This window comes from Cydia fagiglandana, chromosome 17 (assembly GCF_963556715.1).
Source record: "Cydia fagiglandana chromosome 17, ilCydFagi1.1, whole genome shotgun sequence".
NCBI lineage: Eukaryota > Metazoa > Arthropoda > Insecta > Lepidoptera > Tortricidae > Cydia > Cydia fagiglandana.
Genome location: NC_085948.1, coordinates 8,976,270 through 8,995,653, shown reverse-complemented (window position 1 = coordinate 8,995,653; position 19,384 = coordinate 8,976,270). Strand labels below are relative to the sequence as shown.

The 19,384-nt window shown below is 36.1% G+C and overlaps 1 protein-coding gene across 7 annotated transcripts in view; it reads right to left on the bottom strand.

The window, feature by feature from the left end:
• Positions 1-19,384, bottom strand: part of LOC134672385 (rap1 GTPase-activating protein 1) — a 457,452-nt gene that overhangs the window by 95,611 nt on the left and 342,457 nt on the right. The window contains exon 1 of one of the 7 annotated variants that reach the window (XM_063530256.1): positions 321-664. The exons of the other annotated variants lie outside the window; for them this stretch is intronic. Coding sequence (XP_063386326.1) covers positions 321-476 — 156 coding nt within the window. The 5' untranslated portion in view covers positions 477-664. Of the gene's footprint in view, positions 1-320; positions 665-19,384 lie in introns of those variants that run through there. 7 annotated transcript variants of the gene reach the window in all.

Sequence of the window (19,384 nt, the reverse complement as noted above, 5' to 3'; positions counted from 1 at the left end):
CAAACAATAACGCCTAATTTATTTACTGTTATTTAGGAAAAACCTATAAAATTGTTGACGGAGTCTTTATTCGGAGACTCGAGTCCTTTTGAGTTGCTCCTAAAAAAGGCTCGACAAAGGACTCGACTGGGGACTTAAAAGGCTCAGAAGTTTTTTAGCGCCGAGTCTAAAAAAATGAGCTGAGTTCTTCAAATTCAGACTCAGTGGACTCGAGTTCCCACCAACACTATTTACTGGTTCTATCACACGTTTCCAACCAGCCAAAATAACGGAAACATACAAATATTTACGGAAAAATAAAATACAAATAAAAAACTTACATCTTCTTTCGAACCAGAACTTCCTGACAAAGGGGTTGTAAGAGGGGAATCTGTAGATGAAGTAGTTGAATTCCTTTTCTTCTTCTGTAACTTCTTCATTAAACCCTCCACAATCGTCGGCAAGGACTGCCTCCGTGGATAATTCCCTACTTCCATTTCAGCGCAAAAACGTCCGGTCCGCTCAAACAACCACCATCACTAGCTTATCAATGCACTACACTGTTGTTATCAATAAAAATAATACATTGCCATACGTGTGTTCAGGTCGGTTTGTCAAAAGGAAATGATGGGCTGAAAACAGCAATGTGCTCGCTAGCCAGCCGCCAAGGCAGATACCAACAGGAAAAGAGGTGATGATAACAGGAAATTTACATATTTATTGCTGAACTACGGTGTCAAGAAGCTAAATTTACTTAAGAATTTAACTACTTTAGGTTTTTTTACGTCAATATTAAGAAACTAAATAGGTACCTATAATATAATATTGTGAACTAGAATCAATTTTAAAAAATATTGTTAGTTATATTTATTCAATAATTTACTGATTTTAGTAATATCAATAACAGAATAACTGCACAATCATGAAAAACGCGATAAACACCAACAGAACAGTGAGAAACCTGATATTTAGTAACACAGAAATTAGGTCGTTTTAAATAACGCAGCAAAAACAAATACTCGTTCAAAGCAACGAAACTTTAGAAATACCTCACTAATCTAAATAAGTTTATATAAACGAAAAGCGAAAAGGAACCCCACACTCATTATCTATCTAATCTAAACATTCCCGACACCATAATAAAATTAAAGGGTTTAAGTAAAAACTCGGAAGGAAATAAAAATAAAACATAGTAATATTGGTACAAAGCTCAAAATTGCGTGAGAGTGTCTTTAGCCGGCTCGAATTTAAAAGCAAAGCAAAGTCTACACACGGATTTCCACTTGTCTCCGCAAGGAAAGTTAATGAATAGGGGAAAAGTCCGAGACCGCGAGGTTATTTGAAACAAAAGACTAATGTTCAGCGTTAAAAAACAAACAACAGAGTAACGCGGAATGACCTCCCGTAGAGTGCCCGAGTGAGGGCAAAAAATAAACCTAAGTGTTTGGTTGAAGAAGAAAATTTGTAGCCGGAAAATATCTGCAGTATGTGTAAACAGGGGAGCGAGTCATGGCTGCTAACCTAAATTCGAACTGAGAGTAAACATTGAACACCGACGGTTTGTACAACTTCAATTACAATGCCAGTGACCTCCATTTTTGATTCAGAACAGATGGATCATACAAAGGTTGTCATAAAAACTGTGTTATTTCGGCAAAAAGTAACAGAAGATAGCATAATTTTATCTAGTATAGAATCAATCAGAGAACCTTTCAAAATCATGTAACACAATCGCGTCAAGCAGGATTGTTGAATCTTTACGAAAGTTACACTGTTTCATTATTTTCACCTAAATTACAATCCCCACGGGTTTCTGAGTAATAGATCGAACTTGAGGTAGCTCGCTGAATATTATATTAGCAACATCCATATGGGAGTTTCGTGGCTGAATTAATAAAGCGGTTGCGAAGAATTAACAAAGTTTTCGAAATTTCACGCCTCTTTAAGAGTTTAATCCTTGAAAGATTATTAAATCAAAAGACAGATTTGATTATGTTGGGAAATCAAAGTAGACTTGATGGGAACTTTAACAACATAAAGTTAGAAATAAAAAATTTAAAAATATAATAAAACATTAACAGTTACAAAGTCTTATTAAAATGATACAATAACAAATATTACTTCTAAGGGTCAAAGCTTTGTAAAACCATACTATTATGTTTCGTTGAATTTGGTTACCAAAACAGGGGCGAGTACAAAGACTCAAAGGATAAAGTTGCTCCTCGGCAAAGTGGTCCGATTGAAAAGTTTGCGGAGCGGAAGCCCTTATGGCCGTGAAGTTGGCTTAGATATGAGCGCCGCGCCGGCGCGCCGCCGCCGCCGACAAAATTTTCGCGCCGCCGCCGCCGACGCTGCGCTATCGGCGTGGCCTCGGCGTGACCTTGTTAGATACTACTACTTTTAGAATCGGATAATATTTATTTTATCTAGTTTAGATCTTTAACGGCGCCAGTCTGTCAGCTTATAGACATTCAAAAGGTATTTTAGGTCCATATTATTCCAAAATATTAATGGTAAATTTAAAATTTTCAGTTTGGTAACTGCGCTGCCAGTGTTAGGGCAACGAAATGACTAATTTTGCCACCTGGCTAGCTCATCAGTCATTCACCGCGAATTTAATTATTGCAAGCATGGTTTGAATGTCTTTAAAAGCTGTAAAAAGGGGTTAATTTCAGATATTAAGCGTTTTCACGCCCAAAGGTCCGGCCGTTGGCTTCGCAAGGAAGGGCATCGGAAATGATTCTTTTAAGCATGGCCATTGTTAAAATTTCAAGCTTTGTTCTCCTGCAGCCCAATCTTTGGCCTCGCATCGCTCGCGTAGAAGACGCTATCGGAACCTCGTAAGTCCTCGGCCCTGGTTGGAGCTTAACCCTTAAATGCATAGTGTTGCCAAATGTCTACAAAGCATTAGACAGCTCACAGATTAAAAAAAAAAGGCTTATGTTCTTGAACGTACCTTTATACCAAACGTCAAGTAGTAGGGTGATGAATTAAGGGTTAAAATTACGCAATAATTTTAATTTATAAAAATTACATTCGTTTTAAGACGAAAAGTCGAAAAGCTTGGAAAAATTCAGAAGTTGTTAATTTTTAGTATGTGATTTTGAACGGTGTTTTCGGGGTTTGTAATTATTTTATATTTAAAAACTTTATCATAGGTATATCACAAATAGTTTATCTTTCTAATGGTAGTAAAAAAAATCATATATCTATTACTTAAAAATTACATATTTACATAAATATGATTTAGCCAATTCAACTTCTAACACTGATTTCGCAGTGAAAATCGAAGTTATACATATTTTTTTTACTATTTTTCCTAGAATCGGCAAACAATTATGTGATACATATCGTCCGGTGACAAGCAAAAGTCACTAACTAACACCATTGAAATGATTGGACAATGAACCGTGTTACAAGTGTAATAAAGTGCATTGTTACTTTTATTTTTTGATAGTACTTAGTGGCTTTTGCTTGTCACCCGACGATATATTAATTTCGGGCAAAAAGATAAAATCGTGCATTTAAGGGTTAACTTTCAGCCATGGGAAGGCGTCGGAATCAGGTCTTCGTTGTTAGTTGGAGCTCGGCCTTGGGCCTTTTTGCCATAAATTGTTTTGTTGGGTCGATATTGGCTAATGACTCAGTGATTCTCACTTCGGCTCTTTGGAATGTCGATCAGACGTTTCTCTGATACTGATACAGTCAATCCGCTACGTTTTACTTAGCACAAAAGATAAGGATTTCGCAAAGATCTTCCGGCCAGAGCTTCGCCAAGATTAAACCACCACTGATGCCGCGCGATACCGTTTATGCTATATAAAACTTTTTTCGTACCAGTCGTACCTTTATTCAATAAATTTTGCTTATAATTTAAAAATGCACTTATTTTATAACTTTCTTACAGCAAAAACATGTTTTTTCAGCAAAATTTTGGTTTCAATTATTATTTCATTAATCAAAAGTATTTCAAGGCCACGCCGCCGATTCGCCGCCGCCGCCGACCGATTTTGACCGGCGCGCCGCCGCCGGCTAAATGCCTATCGGCGCTCATATCTAAGTTGGCTACGTTGCACTTATGTTCTTTACAGTTCCGGTAAAATGGAGACAGGAGGGAATGGTATTAGCGAACGCTCAACCGCACTCTTTGTCCAACGTCTGAGCATGTTTTATTAGTTTTTTAATTGTATCACAAAACTGGCAGTAACAAAACTGAGCTATTCCGCTCAGCTCGCATTATATAGATGCATAATAAAATTTTGCAGAAAAATATGTATAACAAAAGGGCACAACAGTTTGAAGTAATATTTGGGTTGAATTATTATCTGAGGAGGTTTTGTATCTCACCTTAATTTTCTAGATGCCTAACCATGCCCAGAAATCACAATAAGTTCTGCTTCAATAATCTTGGCAAAAGAGCGACACTCAATTCAATATCACGATTTTCACGCTTGTCTAAGATTTCTAGTCATCGTACTGACAAAACTTATCCTGACCTCTGGCAGTTTGACAGTTGCTATCTCTGAGGTTAATCGTTTTTCGTAGTTCATTTGTAGATGACAAATAAAGGCACGTTATTACTTATCGACCCAGAAATGTACGAAAATTTGCCAGTCTCAGACTATAAATCATATTCGTGAACTAGGAGGCTGATATAGGCTAGATATTACATGTCTCCCAAATGAATCCTCACTAGTCTTGGCAGACGGCACCTCAATATCGAGCAATGTTTACGCCCGTGTCCTGGTCCCTGAAATATTACACCGGCGTGCGTGAGGTGCTTCTCTAATTTTTAGACCTTACATATAAATAAGGAATGGGAATTGGAGAGGATTCAGCGGTTTACGGTAATGATCGATCCTCAAATATAGGTCAGTGTTTTGATCTGTTAAAATTATTTATTAAAATGGGTAATTTGGCAAGTAAAAATTATGTTAAAAATAAATTACCAAGTTCATTTAGGCAGGTTATTAATAATGATTTTAACAGCGTAGGTTTTGTTAATAAATACTAAGGTATATTTAAATTTTCCTCGTAATATTTCAACAATTCAATCCCCCGGGTTTTCCGAACTGTCACAACGCCTATAAATAGCTAGACCGCAGCTCCGTTCCTTCTTTTGTCTTACCTCATAAATATTAATAAGCTTCTCGCCTTTCGTAAACACACCTCCAGAGACCTAACTAGGGTCTCAGAATTTATGTTTGGGTACAAGCCTGATGTGTAGAAAAATTGAACTGAGCGCCATCTATATTTCCTGGAACGCCATTTGCTGACAAGGGTCAGCTGTTATAGCAAACAAATCGCGGCGTCCGCCTGACTTCACATCTTGCTTGTCTTATACATATTTATAAGGGGCACGCGTCCGGCAAACTACAAGAATTGGATGGAACATCTCAATGTTTAGTTTATGCGTGATCAAGATGAATACATGTAAAAGTAAGAGAAGAATGATGGAAAGAGTTCCGAGTTGTTCGTCTTTACAAATTGAGTCAGTCGAAATATAGATAAGCTAAAACATTGACTACTTGTAAGATGCGGAGATATTGTAAACAGAGCATATCTTACTCGATATGATTACGCTATTACTGTAAAGACACATTATCATTACAGTTATTCATTGATATCAGTTTCTTATGTCACGCTTGAACACTCATCCACTGCTTAACTATTGTAGGCTTGATAAAAATACAGTTGTAAAGGTTATGTCTGAACTTGAGCATCAGCATATGTATACCATATTCTTTTGATAGACTGGTCATCCTATGTTTTATGTGTAAGTATTGAAAAAAATATTTTGATTTCTTTATTGAAATTCAAGCAAATAAATAGATAACACTCTGCCTCAGTTTATTGTATTCAGTAGGATACCTACGCGCAATCCGCGCAAAAGATGCAATGCTTCAGTGAATGTCTACCGATGGACAAAAGACATAGCCTGCAGAAATGCAAAACCATCTTTCCGAGAAAATGATTTCAATAATACGATTTTAAAATGTTTAAGATAAACAGGCTTTACTGAATTTAACTCTGGTAAATATTTTGTTGCAATTTAAAGTCTCTTACGCATAAACAAACGCCTATGTAATTTATGTCACTTTTATAATCCATGTCTGTCTTGTGTAATGTTTGTCATCACGATTTCGACGTAATAACTTCCCAACAATTAAATGTGAATCATGCGTTCACTTTCATCCACAATCTCGCGTAAGTTCGGTATAAACTTGACCATTACTCGTCATTATCCGTGCTTTAGATACGATAGCTATACTTTAGTTTACTTTCTAATAATCTGCACTTTCGCTTTAACGTCTCAGTACATAATGCAGAGTGAAAACTTAGAAAATGTAACACGTTTATCGCGAGCTCGTGCGTCCGATCGGATCATCGTCACCTATCAAGAATCTTGGTATTATAATGGGATGGAGACATTTCTGCACCAGACTGTTTGACAGGCACAGTTTGAAGAGGCATTTTGAATACCGACACTTAAATGAAGGTATTGAAGGTACGGTGGTGTGTGACTTAGAAGACAAAAATGGCCGATGGTGTGGATAAGATCTGATGCAGCAAAAAGGAAAAAGTGATAACTAACAAAGATAACCTAAACTGACTTGTAGAGTCTAATAATACAAAAGGACCATTGTGACTGTTTTGAGTTTAAATCATAAAATATATTCATACAAATATACTACATATTGGGCAAAATATTGACATACACACCGTTAATTAACGGTCCATATAATAATATATGCCGTGAATATCACCTGACTCCGTAAAATATAGCCAGATTGTACACAAGCGCCCGTAGAATTAAGACTGTCACCGTAAAGCATCGAAACAATGTCGGCCCGCTGGGAATGAGCCCTTTTAGCGAAATTTATTTATCGGTCTTTTACGCCCTTTGTAAAAGTGAAATGTTTGTATCCACTTTGTAAAAGCACGTTTTGCATCTATTGTGCTACAAAGCGATTGAGTTGTTAATTGTTTTTGCGGTGACAGATCACTTTCTACTTCGGTCATTTCGAATACTGACGATTAATAAATAACCTTTTTACTATGATAGATTATTAGTCTTAGTGAAATTGATGTACTGACATTTGATCCCTAGTTTGCCAAGTGGTAACGATGGTCGCTAAATACCATCATTACTTATACATAGTATTCACTAGGAAAAGTTTTCAAATAGCACTAACTCAAATTAAGGACAACGTACTTAACAGTAGTACAGATAGAGACAAATCGTGAAATAAAGAGACCGAGGTATACAATAAAAAGAAGTTGTAGCAAATCTAGGTAAGTGGGCTAATTCAATTAGACTTTTCTTAGCCATACTTAAGGTTAGAAAAGGGCTGGACGAGTATTCGTCTTAGCCCAGTTATAGATTCGGGAACTAAGATCACATCTCTATCCGCGTCTTAACGATGCAGAGAATTGTACGTTAACTACATTCATTTAGTCAACAGCAGGATTAGTGTTATACACGTAAAGCAATGATTTTACGTCTTTGTACAGCAATATCCTCATCAATTAGGAGCTCAGGATCAAGTAAGACGTAAAACCTAGTTTCATTGCCACTGACGCAAAGCAACCTTCACCTAGCTTGCGTGAGTTACCTAGTTCACGAATTTCTTACATATATTAACTACAAAGTACGCAGGTTCACAACACGTGCTTTTATAATCGAAACATTATTACTGGTCATTTCTTTCTACACGCGTTTATGCAATGTATGGAATGATAAGGATTAATCTGTTGCGTGATTTGGCTTTTACGTTTGTATGAAAGAAAATAATCATTTTGGATTCAATTAATGAATTTTTCACGCACGCACAGTTATCGTATTTTATGTCATCTATAAGAAATAAAAACATAATTTCAACTGTATGTGACTAACTCAAATACATACTAGATTTGCTCAACTTACTTGAAATTTGTATTAAGCTCGAATTAATGTTGAATGGGGTCTTGGACAAGAATTGTATACTTATTGCAAATGATATTCATAAACGTTTACTAAAGTTGACAAGCCGATAATAATCATTTGTCCCTTTCTGACGTATAGGTATGATGGAAAGGGACAAACGATTATTAGCGGCTTGTCAAATTTAGTAAACGTTTATAAATAAGGGGGTTAGTGCCTATTTTATAATTTTAACGCAGATTCGTAAAATAAAACGTATTAAGAAAATAAGGAAAAAAGAACATACTTTAGAAAGTTTCAACAATTTTGCACGGAAGAAACAAACTATTATACAAGAAACTCTATGGTTATTATCAAATTACTTACTAGGCAATATCTTGATATGAGTAATTTTGTAAAGAATTATGGAAGACGGTGGCACGTTAGCTCGCGTGCTGTTGTGACCGTGTTACAGAAAATTATCAAATTACTAGCTTAATTTAGTTCCAGTTTTCTACAAAACATTTCTTGAAAAAAAAAATAGCCTTAATTTTTAATTTTTTTGCCTTTGTACATTTGCTAAAGTGCCGTAGCACTTAGGTACTTTACCGGAATAGTGTTTAGGTAGGTAAATAGAGAAACATTAAGGTTCCAAATACCTACCTTGTGCGACTCCAACTATTGAGGTCGAGCAAGAATTCATTATTACCTGTAACAAACAAATGAACACTGGGTTAGTTAGGTAATACGCTAAATATTAAATTGTGTAAAGTTCTCATCGTAAACTTACATATTCTCATAATAAAAAAGCGTAGGTATATTATATGGCGTGTAAATTCGTAAATGTTTTCACGTCACTCACTTTCTAAAAATCTGCGAATAGTTGGACAGTTGCATGAACCAAGCCTTTGAAAATATTCTAAAAATGCTTTCCACTCGAAAATTGAAAAAACATGTTTACATTTTTTTTGTAGAATCTATAATCAAAGTCGGTCGTACTGAGTCTTCCGTATATTCTCCTTTACACGCTATAAATTTAATAATATGACCAAAACGGCACTTTCAAAACTTTTTATAGTCGCTCCAAGTGCATTCTTTAAAATAAACAGTATTTTAGGACCACGTAAACTACTCCAATAAAGTGTAGTTTCAGTAAACATTGCAGGAGCTTCTATCGTGATGGATAACGAAAAGTGTGCCTCGCCGCCTGTCTTATTAAATTTGTTTTCGTTACTTTGAAGTTGTGGGATTATATTATGTCAGTTTGTTACGCAACTTTATATTACATTTTGAAGAAATGATGCGCCATAGATAAGCATTAGAATATAAATAAACTGGAAGTCTGCAGACATTCCCAATATAATAACATAATATGCGTTACCAAACGTAACCAATCTACGAGTATGTAGTTACATTGACATTGACAGACACTGTCACTACAAACTGACTGAAGCAAAACAAAATAACTGACAATATTGTTTTCATCACACTCGCTCAGTAAATGTGGAATTGCACGCAGGTTTAGCGGGAGTTAAAGAAAAAGCGTTCTCCCTGGGGAGTTATGAAGTAGTGCCATAATTAACAGTTTTGTGTCTTTGTACTTAATTTTTGTATCGCAAGTGTGATGAAAAACATTGTGTGTAACTCGGAGCGTAATAATATTGCAAACTCGAGTCTATACCTATAGTAAGTTACTCTCGTTTGCAATATTCAACTTACGCCCCATGTTGCACAATTTACTAAATATCATTCTTACTGACAATTTCTGATCCACATTTATTACATAATTATGCAATGAGAGCAAACAACAAGCAATGGGAACGGGTACTACCAATCCCATCCTACTGATCACCTTCCGTGGGCCGATTTGCAAATAAAAACAATAAAATTAAGCCTATGGATCGCCGCATTCAATCCTATGCTTAGTTCCCACCTATTTCGAAAGAGCAAGTGCATTTTTACCGACACTTTTTGTCGTTAATGCCGACATTTCGCCCCGATTTCTTCCCCGCCACGCACCGGTGCGCACCCTAGCGGTTTTATTAGCATTAGCTGACTAAGCAAGTGCATCCACCGTGCTGGTATCTGACGTCTAACCGATCATATGTAGGTAGGTATAAGAATTGAAGGAGAGGATGGGGCCGGTGGGGGTAACTTTAAGTCGGTTTCAAATGTCATGTGAAATAAGAATAACTCAATGGTTTAGTTTCTGGTAGATAAACTGGTAAAACTTTTACGGGCGAAGAGCGTTTTACGCACATATCTGAATGTGTCGATTATATTACCTATTAAGATATTTTTTACATGCTACCTTAGATTTTCTATCCTGTCATGTTCTCAAAATTAATCAACATTTTACATAGGACCAATTCGACTCCGTTTGACATATTTAGAAGTCTGCATATTTTTATTCCATGTTATTTTAAATTATACTTAGACATGAAATTGGAATTTCCTACTACAAAGTATTAGGTACAAATATAAAATTGAATTCATAGTTCGTCCCGTTTTTGTTGGATCATTGTTGTCAGGAGGTACTGCAAGATGTACATTGTTCACTATTAACTTAACTAATATAATATATAATTATGTCATGTATATTCAAACTCGTCGTAGTCGTACAAATGGTAATGAACGAGGGCTTGAATTACTTATTTACTCTAATAGTGGATCGAATGTGTATCGATCCCATTCTAATGTATGTGATAGGTTTAGAAATGGGTTAATCAAAAGGAGGATAACCAAATTGTTTAATTTAGATAGTACCTATGGAAGATATAAGATGTATACATATTTACCAAATTATTACTCATTAAATAAAAACGAAGGAAGTTAATATGAAAAATCAATAATTCGTAAATAAAATGAACGAATTTTCTATTCGGTATTAGAGAAATAAATAAAAAAATCCACATTAAAGATTATGGTATACTTAATCTCGAGCATTATCTGAGCAGTTTAAAAGTAAACGGTAATTTTATGTATGGAGACGTGCCTTAAGGGCCAAGATAAGCGCAGTTTCGGCAATGTCGTTGGCGAAAATGAACTAAATATATCACAAAAACCACAATTTCACGAGTTGTTAATACAAAAGAAGTCTACAAATTTTATGAGTCGGCAGTGAATGTTTTAATGTTAAACAAGAGAAGAAATTGTTAAATCTCTACAATTATCTACAAACAAGTGACTTCATTACCATTCCACAGATTTCTTTGCTAGTCTTCAACTGTTGTTTAAATGTCCACATCATATGACCATGTGTGTGTACTGTATATGATGAATTGAAAAGATAATTTTTGCTATCCCACGATAGTTTTCACAACACGGCACTCATCATTAGCGTATTCCGTAATTAGTTTTGCATGACTAAGATAGTGAGTAGAGAATAAAAAGCATTTTAGTTTCACATTGGAAAGTGTGCTGGCATGTACAGGTGTGAGGTGCGACACTAATGGCCGGTGTGAAAACTCGGTTTTACAATATTCCGCGTGTAAGAAAAACTTTATGAGGAAATATAACAACAACCGTACATTACGCTGCCGTACCGTAACCGTACTTTATTTAAACTAACTAGTAATTATCTTTAGTGTAATTATACAAAAGAACTTGAAAAAAAATCTTATAATTAAGTAATGGACGGATTAAAGACTGGTAGTGTTGAAGTTAATGCGATATTAATCATCATTTTTTATGGACAAAGAAATAACTAAATTAATGTATACTTCCTAGTGTTAAAGAGTTCATTACGTAGCATGTTTCAACGGCTATTAATACTACCGAGGCGATAAATTGCTCGTTAAAAAAAGGATTTAATAAAGGAAAGTTATTGGACTATTCTACCCGAGACTGCAACACATGAGATACCCCGGTTACTATAACATTGTACTGTACACTTCGGATATTTTGTACAATTCGATGCCGACTGCCCGCGAATAAAATACAGACATTAATTGGGTGCGTAAAAAAACAATAAAATTGAATTCGAATATCATGCACCGTGGACAGTGCCGCCGCAAGCAATCCGTTGCAAAACAAACATTGCACGTATTGTGTGAAAATAATAAAACTACAGCTGAATTTTAATTGGAACCAATTATACTCTCAAAGGCTTGTTTTATCATTACATAACTGTTAACAATTTTGCGTAACATTAATACGGTAGAAAATCACATTCAATTTGTCCATAATAGCCTATGTTTTGTATTGTTTTTGCGCATTGGGATGACAACTTAATCACAGTTGAATAAAATGTTAAATATATTAAAATCTTCTACATGGTCAAAATTAAAATAGAATTCAATGTTAAAACCATTAAAATTTATATTCTTTATCTTTCCACCTCCAAGAGTAGTACAAATCGTAAAAACGAATGCTTCCTAATTGCCTACATTTCGTTGGGGCATTTCCAAAGTTATCTTCGAAGGGAAACTTTTGCAACAATCAGGCCCCTGTTTCACCAACGTGACAGGTGCGACGAATTGTAAAATCACTGTTGCTGACGTCACAGGCATCCATGGGCTACGGTTACCGCTTACCATCGGGCGGGCCGTATTCCTGTTTGCCACCATCATTGTATTATTAAAAAAAAACTTTATGATATCGGAAAAAAACAGATATTTCTCTTGCTAAGTTTATGACAATTGTCACAAGAAACACTACAATTGTCACGAAATTCCGACATATAACTCATTACCTGTCAAGAATTACCTACAATTCTTCTAAATCTTTGACAATTGTCAGAAACTTCGCAGGAGAAATATCTGTTTTTTTCCGATATAATAAAGTTTTTTTAAATAATACAATGATGGTGGCAAACAGGAATACGGCCCGCCCGATGGTAAGTGGTAATCGTAGCCCATGGATGCCTGTGACGTCAGCAACAGTGATTTTACAATTCGTCGCACCTGTCACCGATGTGAAATTGGGGCCAGGTAACGTCAAAAGTTGTCTAATACCCTCGGAAAGCGTCGCTTTGTGACAATAGAAAAGACTTACTGAATTGGAAATCTAAAAGTTGTATTGCTTTTAGTTTAAAATTTCACTCCCAGCAACTTCTAAGTTCAAACACCATTCTAAACTTTAAGATGTCAGTGTCAATAGGTTGCTGGCTTATGGCAGTTAGATGCTTACATTATTAATGCTATAATGTTTGGATTTTTGTTCTACAGTTTTACAGAAAAATGGCTCAATGGTGGAGTTTAGTGGGAGAAGGCAATGTTAAAGTAATGTTACTGGTGGAGACAGACATTTGGTAAAATGTAGACACATTCATCGGTTAGCGGTATAGCGGTCCGATAATCCGAAAGCAAAGAGCCAACTGAATAGTAGTATTAAGTGACGATGGCACAAAATCAATGGCGTGGACTTGTCTGTTAAAAGCTCTTACTTAAAAAAGGTTTGATTTGTCAAAGGCCTCATTATTCTGAATGAAATCGATGATTGCTGTCTATTATAAAATGATCTATGACCATATAGACGCTTTGCATCTCAATACGATAACATCCGTTTGAATCAAATACGGTGATGCAATGCTAATGGGTGTCTTGTCTTGTAATTCCTTAACACGGGAGTGTGAGCACGAAAATCGTGACGGCGAATATCAGAGCATGTTTTCAGAGTAGGGCGTGCACGGCATACTAAGGTAGCAAGCTGGACATGCATGTTGTCTCATGAGGTCAATTAAATGGAAATAAGTACCACACGCATATCGAACCAGGATTTACCAGGATAATTTGCAATTTAATGTTATGGGTAACCAAGGATTCGAACATTATTTATAATGCATTTACATTATCAAACTGAAATGAAAACGGAATCTTCGGAAGAGTTATATCGATTTTAATTCATGATGCGAACAGCATTCGCGCCTGGCCGCCATTTGCGGAATGAGTATTAAAAAATATGATCCATTTTCTCAGTTCTTTAGATAAACTCTTTTTGTTAAGAATATTTTTAATACACATAGTGGTGTGACATGTTTTTAAATGTATGACTGACGTGAGATATCGATATCGATAGGTCAGGTCAGTTTACAAACACCATTAGCTACCGTTAAGTGACACGAGATAAACAAAACCTTTTAAAAAGAACAGTTTGTGGTAAAGTTCCCATTTCACCCAATCACGGGTGTCACAGTGGGGACGCGCTGTGTTCTACAAGCGTAGAAATGAATTCGTTCCACTTTGCCGGAGTAAGGACGGAACTTCATTCGCGACAATTCACATTTAAAAGTGCTTTTATTCCGTACGAAGTTTTCTGGAAAGGATTTTAAATTCGGTTTCAAATATTTACATTTTATAAAAACCTTTATAGGAATGCGGCATAAATATATTGATTTATAACACGTAAAACAAATTTAATAAACTTGATTACTAACTCAATACCAGTTAATAGTTAACTACTATGACTGAACTGAACGTAAGCCATGTTATTGCTTGAACAAATTTGAAAGTTTTGCTATCGATTTAACCAACGTTTTAAGAAACCAAAGTTATCGTAGGAAGTAAGTTATTAAACTGTTTGTAAATAATAATAATCCGAACTTGTAGGTCCAACAAAATTACCAATTGTGTGTGCATAGTTTCAAATAGCCTTATGGTTCCTCTACGGTGTATTCGTTATTACTCAAATATGTAACTGTTATATTACCTTAGCCCACATTACGAGTAATTTTGTGGTGTTATACGTTAACATTAATCACGTCTCTGACAGTGTTGTTATGTGGTACATTTAGCTTGATGGTTGCGTTACTTACCTTAACATGTTTGAACACACAACATTGAAAGTGACCACAACATGTTACGGTTTAGCAACCTTAAAGGGAAGATAATATAAGCACGTCGTTTAGAAAAAGGTTACGTTTACGATTACGTGAAGATAATTATTGTAATGATTAACTTTTTGCAATACAAGTGGCTAATTGTGCAGTAATTCAGCTAATAAGATAAGTACCTAAAAGGGTTTGATTTTGTCATAATTTTATAGTCAGGTAATCATGATTAATTTTTTCTTAAATAAGATATTTCGTCTTCTACTCTCTAATATTCTATTGTCGACCTTGTTAGGTTAGGTTATGTGTTCATAATAATACATACCTACACAAGAAATATATTATAAAACGATACCTAGCTATCTAAAATTAAGGATGACTCACGCAAGACTGGGCCGAGCCCGGGCTGAGGCGACCGGCATGTAATTTTCTATGACGGCTGATCGCGTGGTGCTTTCCATAGAAAAAGAAGCGCTTTAAGCCCCGGTCCGGCCCGGTCTAACGTGAGTCATCTTTAGTCGATAGGTACAATAATTTTTCTTTAATTAAGTAGTTTTGAAATACTTAGGTACTCTTTATTTACCCCTAGTGGCAAAAGAGTAGCCGTTTACTGACAATTACTGTTTATTTGATGGTCTATTTATTGCAAGTAACCCAAAAAACATATACAACGTGTACACTACCTGCTAACAGTCTATTTATTTACTTCAAAATTCTCATCTCGTGGTGTAAAACATGGCCCCATTCTTATTGGGCACGCGTGCGCCGCCGGCTGGTCACATAAGTCTTCTGCTAAAGAGCATCTCGCACATAAAGCGGAAACCCTTGTTACAACACTTCATTCATTAATATAGCTTGATGCTATATAGGTGGATATTGATAGACAACGTAGATCCCAAAACGTTGAACGTAAGGACTTGAAATTCTAAACATATTCCTCAAATACAACATTTCTCCACTAAGGACTTTAGAAATTCTACCCCTAATACTTAGAGTGAAAAGCGGTTTCTTAACGACTTTGATGCGGAAGAAATTGCTGGTGGAGACTAATCAAATCTATCAATGACTATATTCATTATTCGCTACCATAAGATTCGATACCGGAAGATTACAGTAGACACTTTAGCTGCTGTACTGCACTCGTTTAGGTATATTATTAAGAGCCCAATAAATTTCTCTCTCCAATTTCATCTTCAAGATTTTTTGTTTTAAAAGCAATTAGGTACCTACATCAATAACATGTTACATACAGTTGCCACTGACATTTGTTCATAGCAATAAAGGCTGCAGCACATGTAAATCACAACCGGCGCATACGATGCGTGTGCGCCGACCCTAAATGACGCAAAACTAAAAACCGGCGCGAGTCAGCGACCGCGTTGACACTAGCAAAATGCCGCGGATACTTGTCAAAATGCCAACTTGCATCGCTTACACTACGTCGGCGAAATTGAAGTGCATCGATTGACCCAGTTAGCAAACTGCCAGTAACATAATGCGGTATAAATACTTTTACATTTAAATTTAAAAAATAACCCAATTCATTTGGAATTAGTTTGGATTTTTTCGTGCTTTGACGACAGCGCCGAGCTGATTCAGAGAACTTTTCCCGAACAGCCGATTAATTTAACTTGACTTGTATGTTGGAATGCAATACGAGTATTAAACAATGTTTGGATCAGTATTGCCATCCAGCGGGGCAATGCGGCCAGCCTCCTGAGCACCCTAGATTAGATTAAGATTCCATGTTAAGGCGCTCTTATAGTTGAGTTTTACGTTTCCGAGGGGGTGAAGCAGACGAGTGGTAGAACAGGCGGGCGGGCGCCCCGCGCGCCCCGCCGCACCATTTCCGCGCAGCACGTCTACATCCTTATTCTGGCGCCATCGGTATTCTGAATATTCTGATTTGTCAGTTCCGGGATTTTTTCCGGCAATTAATATCGAATAAGGTTTATTAACAAATTCGTATTTTAATGAGTATTTAATGAAATTATATACAATATGAGAGTATACCCCGACAAACTAAGAACCTAATCAAATTATACCCAATTATTATGAGACAGAAATTGGTACTTACTTACCTTAAAAATATAATAGAGTTAGACCAAGAAAATTCTGCAAGGATTTTGATTGCACACGCAGTGCAAGTGTTATTTTGAACGACAAACCTTTATGAAATTATGATTAACACTTGCACTGCGTGTGCAATCAAAATCGTCGCAGACTTGGTCTAATTCTAGAAGTCAATTTCGGGCAAGTAGGTTTGAAAATAAGGAAGAATACTGTAGTTCGTTTATTTTAGCATTAGAAAGTACTCGAAAGAAGGTAACCGATCTTGACATGTCTTTTAATTGAAAAGCGCTTTTTAAAAATCAGTAACTATTACATATTATGAAAGCTTATTTTATATATTAGGACTTTTATTTTATATATAATCAATCCACATTTGGCATGATGTGTCACATCCCCGTAGCTGCAGGCGTCCATAGCCTATGGTGAATGTGGGTCGTATGCTTGCTTGCCACCAGTGTGGTATATAAAAACAGTATTTTTTGGAATAAATTTCCCATATCGCACGGTACGGACTTGGCGGAAATAAGGTAGAAGTACTAGTGCTCAACGCTGCACTAGTATTCGACACGGGCACTTTATGTCAAAGAGACAAGAACTAAATTTGACTACAGAAAGATCGTCGCCGTTCAAATTTAACCTATATTACTTTGACATAAATTATAGTGTGTAGCTTTCAAATAGAGCTCAACGGCTAATCCTATTGTCTATTGTTAAGGGGCTGTCCATAAATTACGTCATCGATTTTTGACGATTTTAGACCCCCCCCCCCTTATAATCATCCAAAAATCATGCTCCAAATGACCCCATTTCCTCCTACTTCATGCTACCGTCATCCGATGTCCAGACCCCCCCCCCCTCCCAATTTGAAATGACGTAATTTATGAATAGCCCCTAAGTAAAACCGCACGTGCTACTTACCTGCAAAAAAGGGTCTTAATTATTTTATTTGGCACCTGAGCGCGGGCTAGGCCAACGCTCAAAAAACCAGTGTAGGTGCGCTCTCCGATAACGCGCCTTTGTTACGCATCTCGATGACACATTTTAAACTGGTTCTGTAGCGTTCGACTCGCCGGCACTCAGTAACCGAAGTACGTATTTTTTATGCAGGTGGTTGTGGCACGTGGCACGAGCGGTTTTACTTAACAATAGACAATAGGATTAGCCATCGAGCTCTATTTGAAAGCTACACACTATACCTTGTCAAAAACTAGTGCAGCGTCGAGCACTAGTACTTCTACCTTAGAGTCTGTGCGGAAAGAGAAGAGTCGTGGGATTTGAGGGCGCGCCAGTGCTATTTTATGGTTTTTGCTATGCTGACAACACTGGTCACGTGATTATAGTACGACACTAAAGGTCATGATACTTGTATCCCTTTTTTTTCCGGTTTTTTACCACGGCTTACTAAACGGAGCCTGGTGGTGGTGTCGGCTCGTCAAATCAATCCTCTGATTTAGCGCAGGCACTAGTTTTCTTTTTAAAACACACTTTTGTTTTTATGTTTCAGATACTAAAAAGTGACAGTGCGATTGACAAAACTGCTAAAACTAGTTAAGAATCTGCCCAATACAACTGTAATTTTAGTACCAAACAAGATAGAGTCTCATTTATGTACTAAGTACCTAATCTGTGCAGTCCAACAGTTATTTTAATACAAAACCGGGTAGATCGGGTAGAAATTGGGCATTAGAACTGTAATTTTACTATCAGGGATATATTTCATCCATTGTAAACTTGACTTGTAATGTATGTGTACATTATTAATAATAAATATGAATATGAATAAAAATAGTGCATAAGTAGGTAGGCCTTATTGGGATATGTCCGGTTCTCTCATCTCACGATATTTTACTTCGCCGAAAAGTCTGTTAAATATGAAATACTTATAATTTCGTAACTAACAGAACCTAGTAAACGAACTTACAAATAAAGAAATATTTTTATGAAAAGGTTTTATTCTTTGTAATCGACGTCTGAATTAAAATATTCAATGTCACTTATGTTTGAGCTAGCTTCAGAACAATCAGGGACTGATGTGAGGAACTGGATGTGCTTGAATCCGGCACGTAGATTACGAATTCTTGCATATCACCTACTTAGCGGTCTTTTATTCGAGATACCGTAGGTACTTTTACACAATCCTGAAAAAAAAATTACATAAATATGCATAAAATGGCAAGTATCAAGACTATTTGTTAGTTATTTTAAAGATCATGAATGACCTGCATATTTATGAAAACTAATATATTTTGAATGAATATACTTACCGATTATGTACCGGAGACAAGTTACTTAAGGGGCTTATTAAATAGGTAATTATTTGATATTAAATACAACATCAATACCCGCGAATAGCGGAAACACGTTCCGCGACTTTTTGTAAGTCGATAGTCGGCTTTTAGCCGTTTTCTTCCCGCTGACAAAACCGAACAATGTTAAATATAATTTTTCTTGTGGTTTTATGTACGGTTTCATCGTGTTTTGAAAATATTTTATACATAAAACTTGCGGTTTTTGTTAATAAAAATATACAATGACAGAAGTTTGTTTACTTTTTACAAGACAGGTGTCAAAGGTTTGATTGCCATATAAAATTTAAAATGTTAGTTCCCGTTTCTGCCACGACTCTTCTCTTTCCGCACAGACTCTACCTAATATTAAAC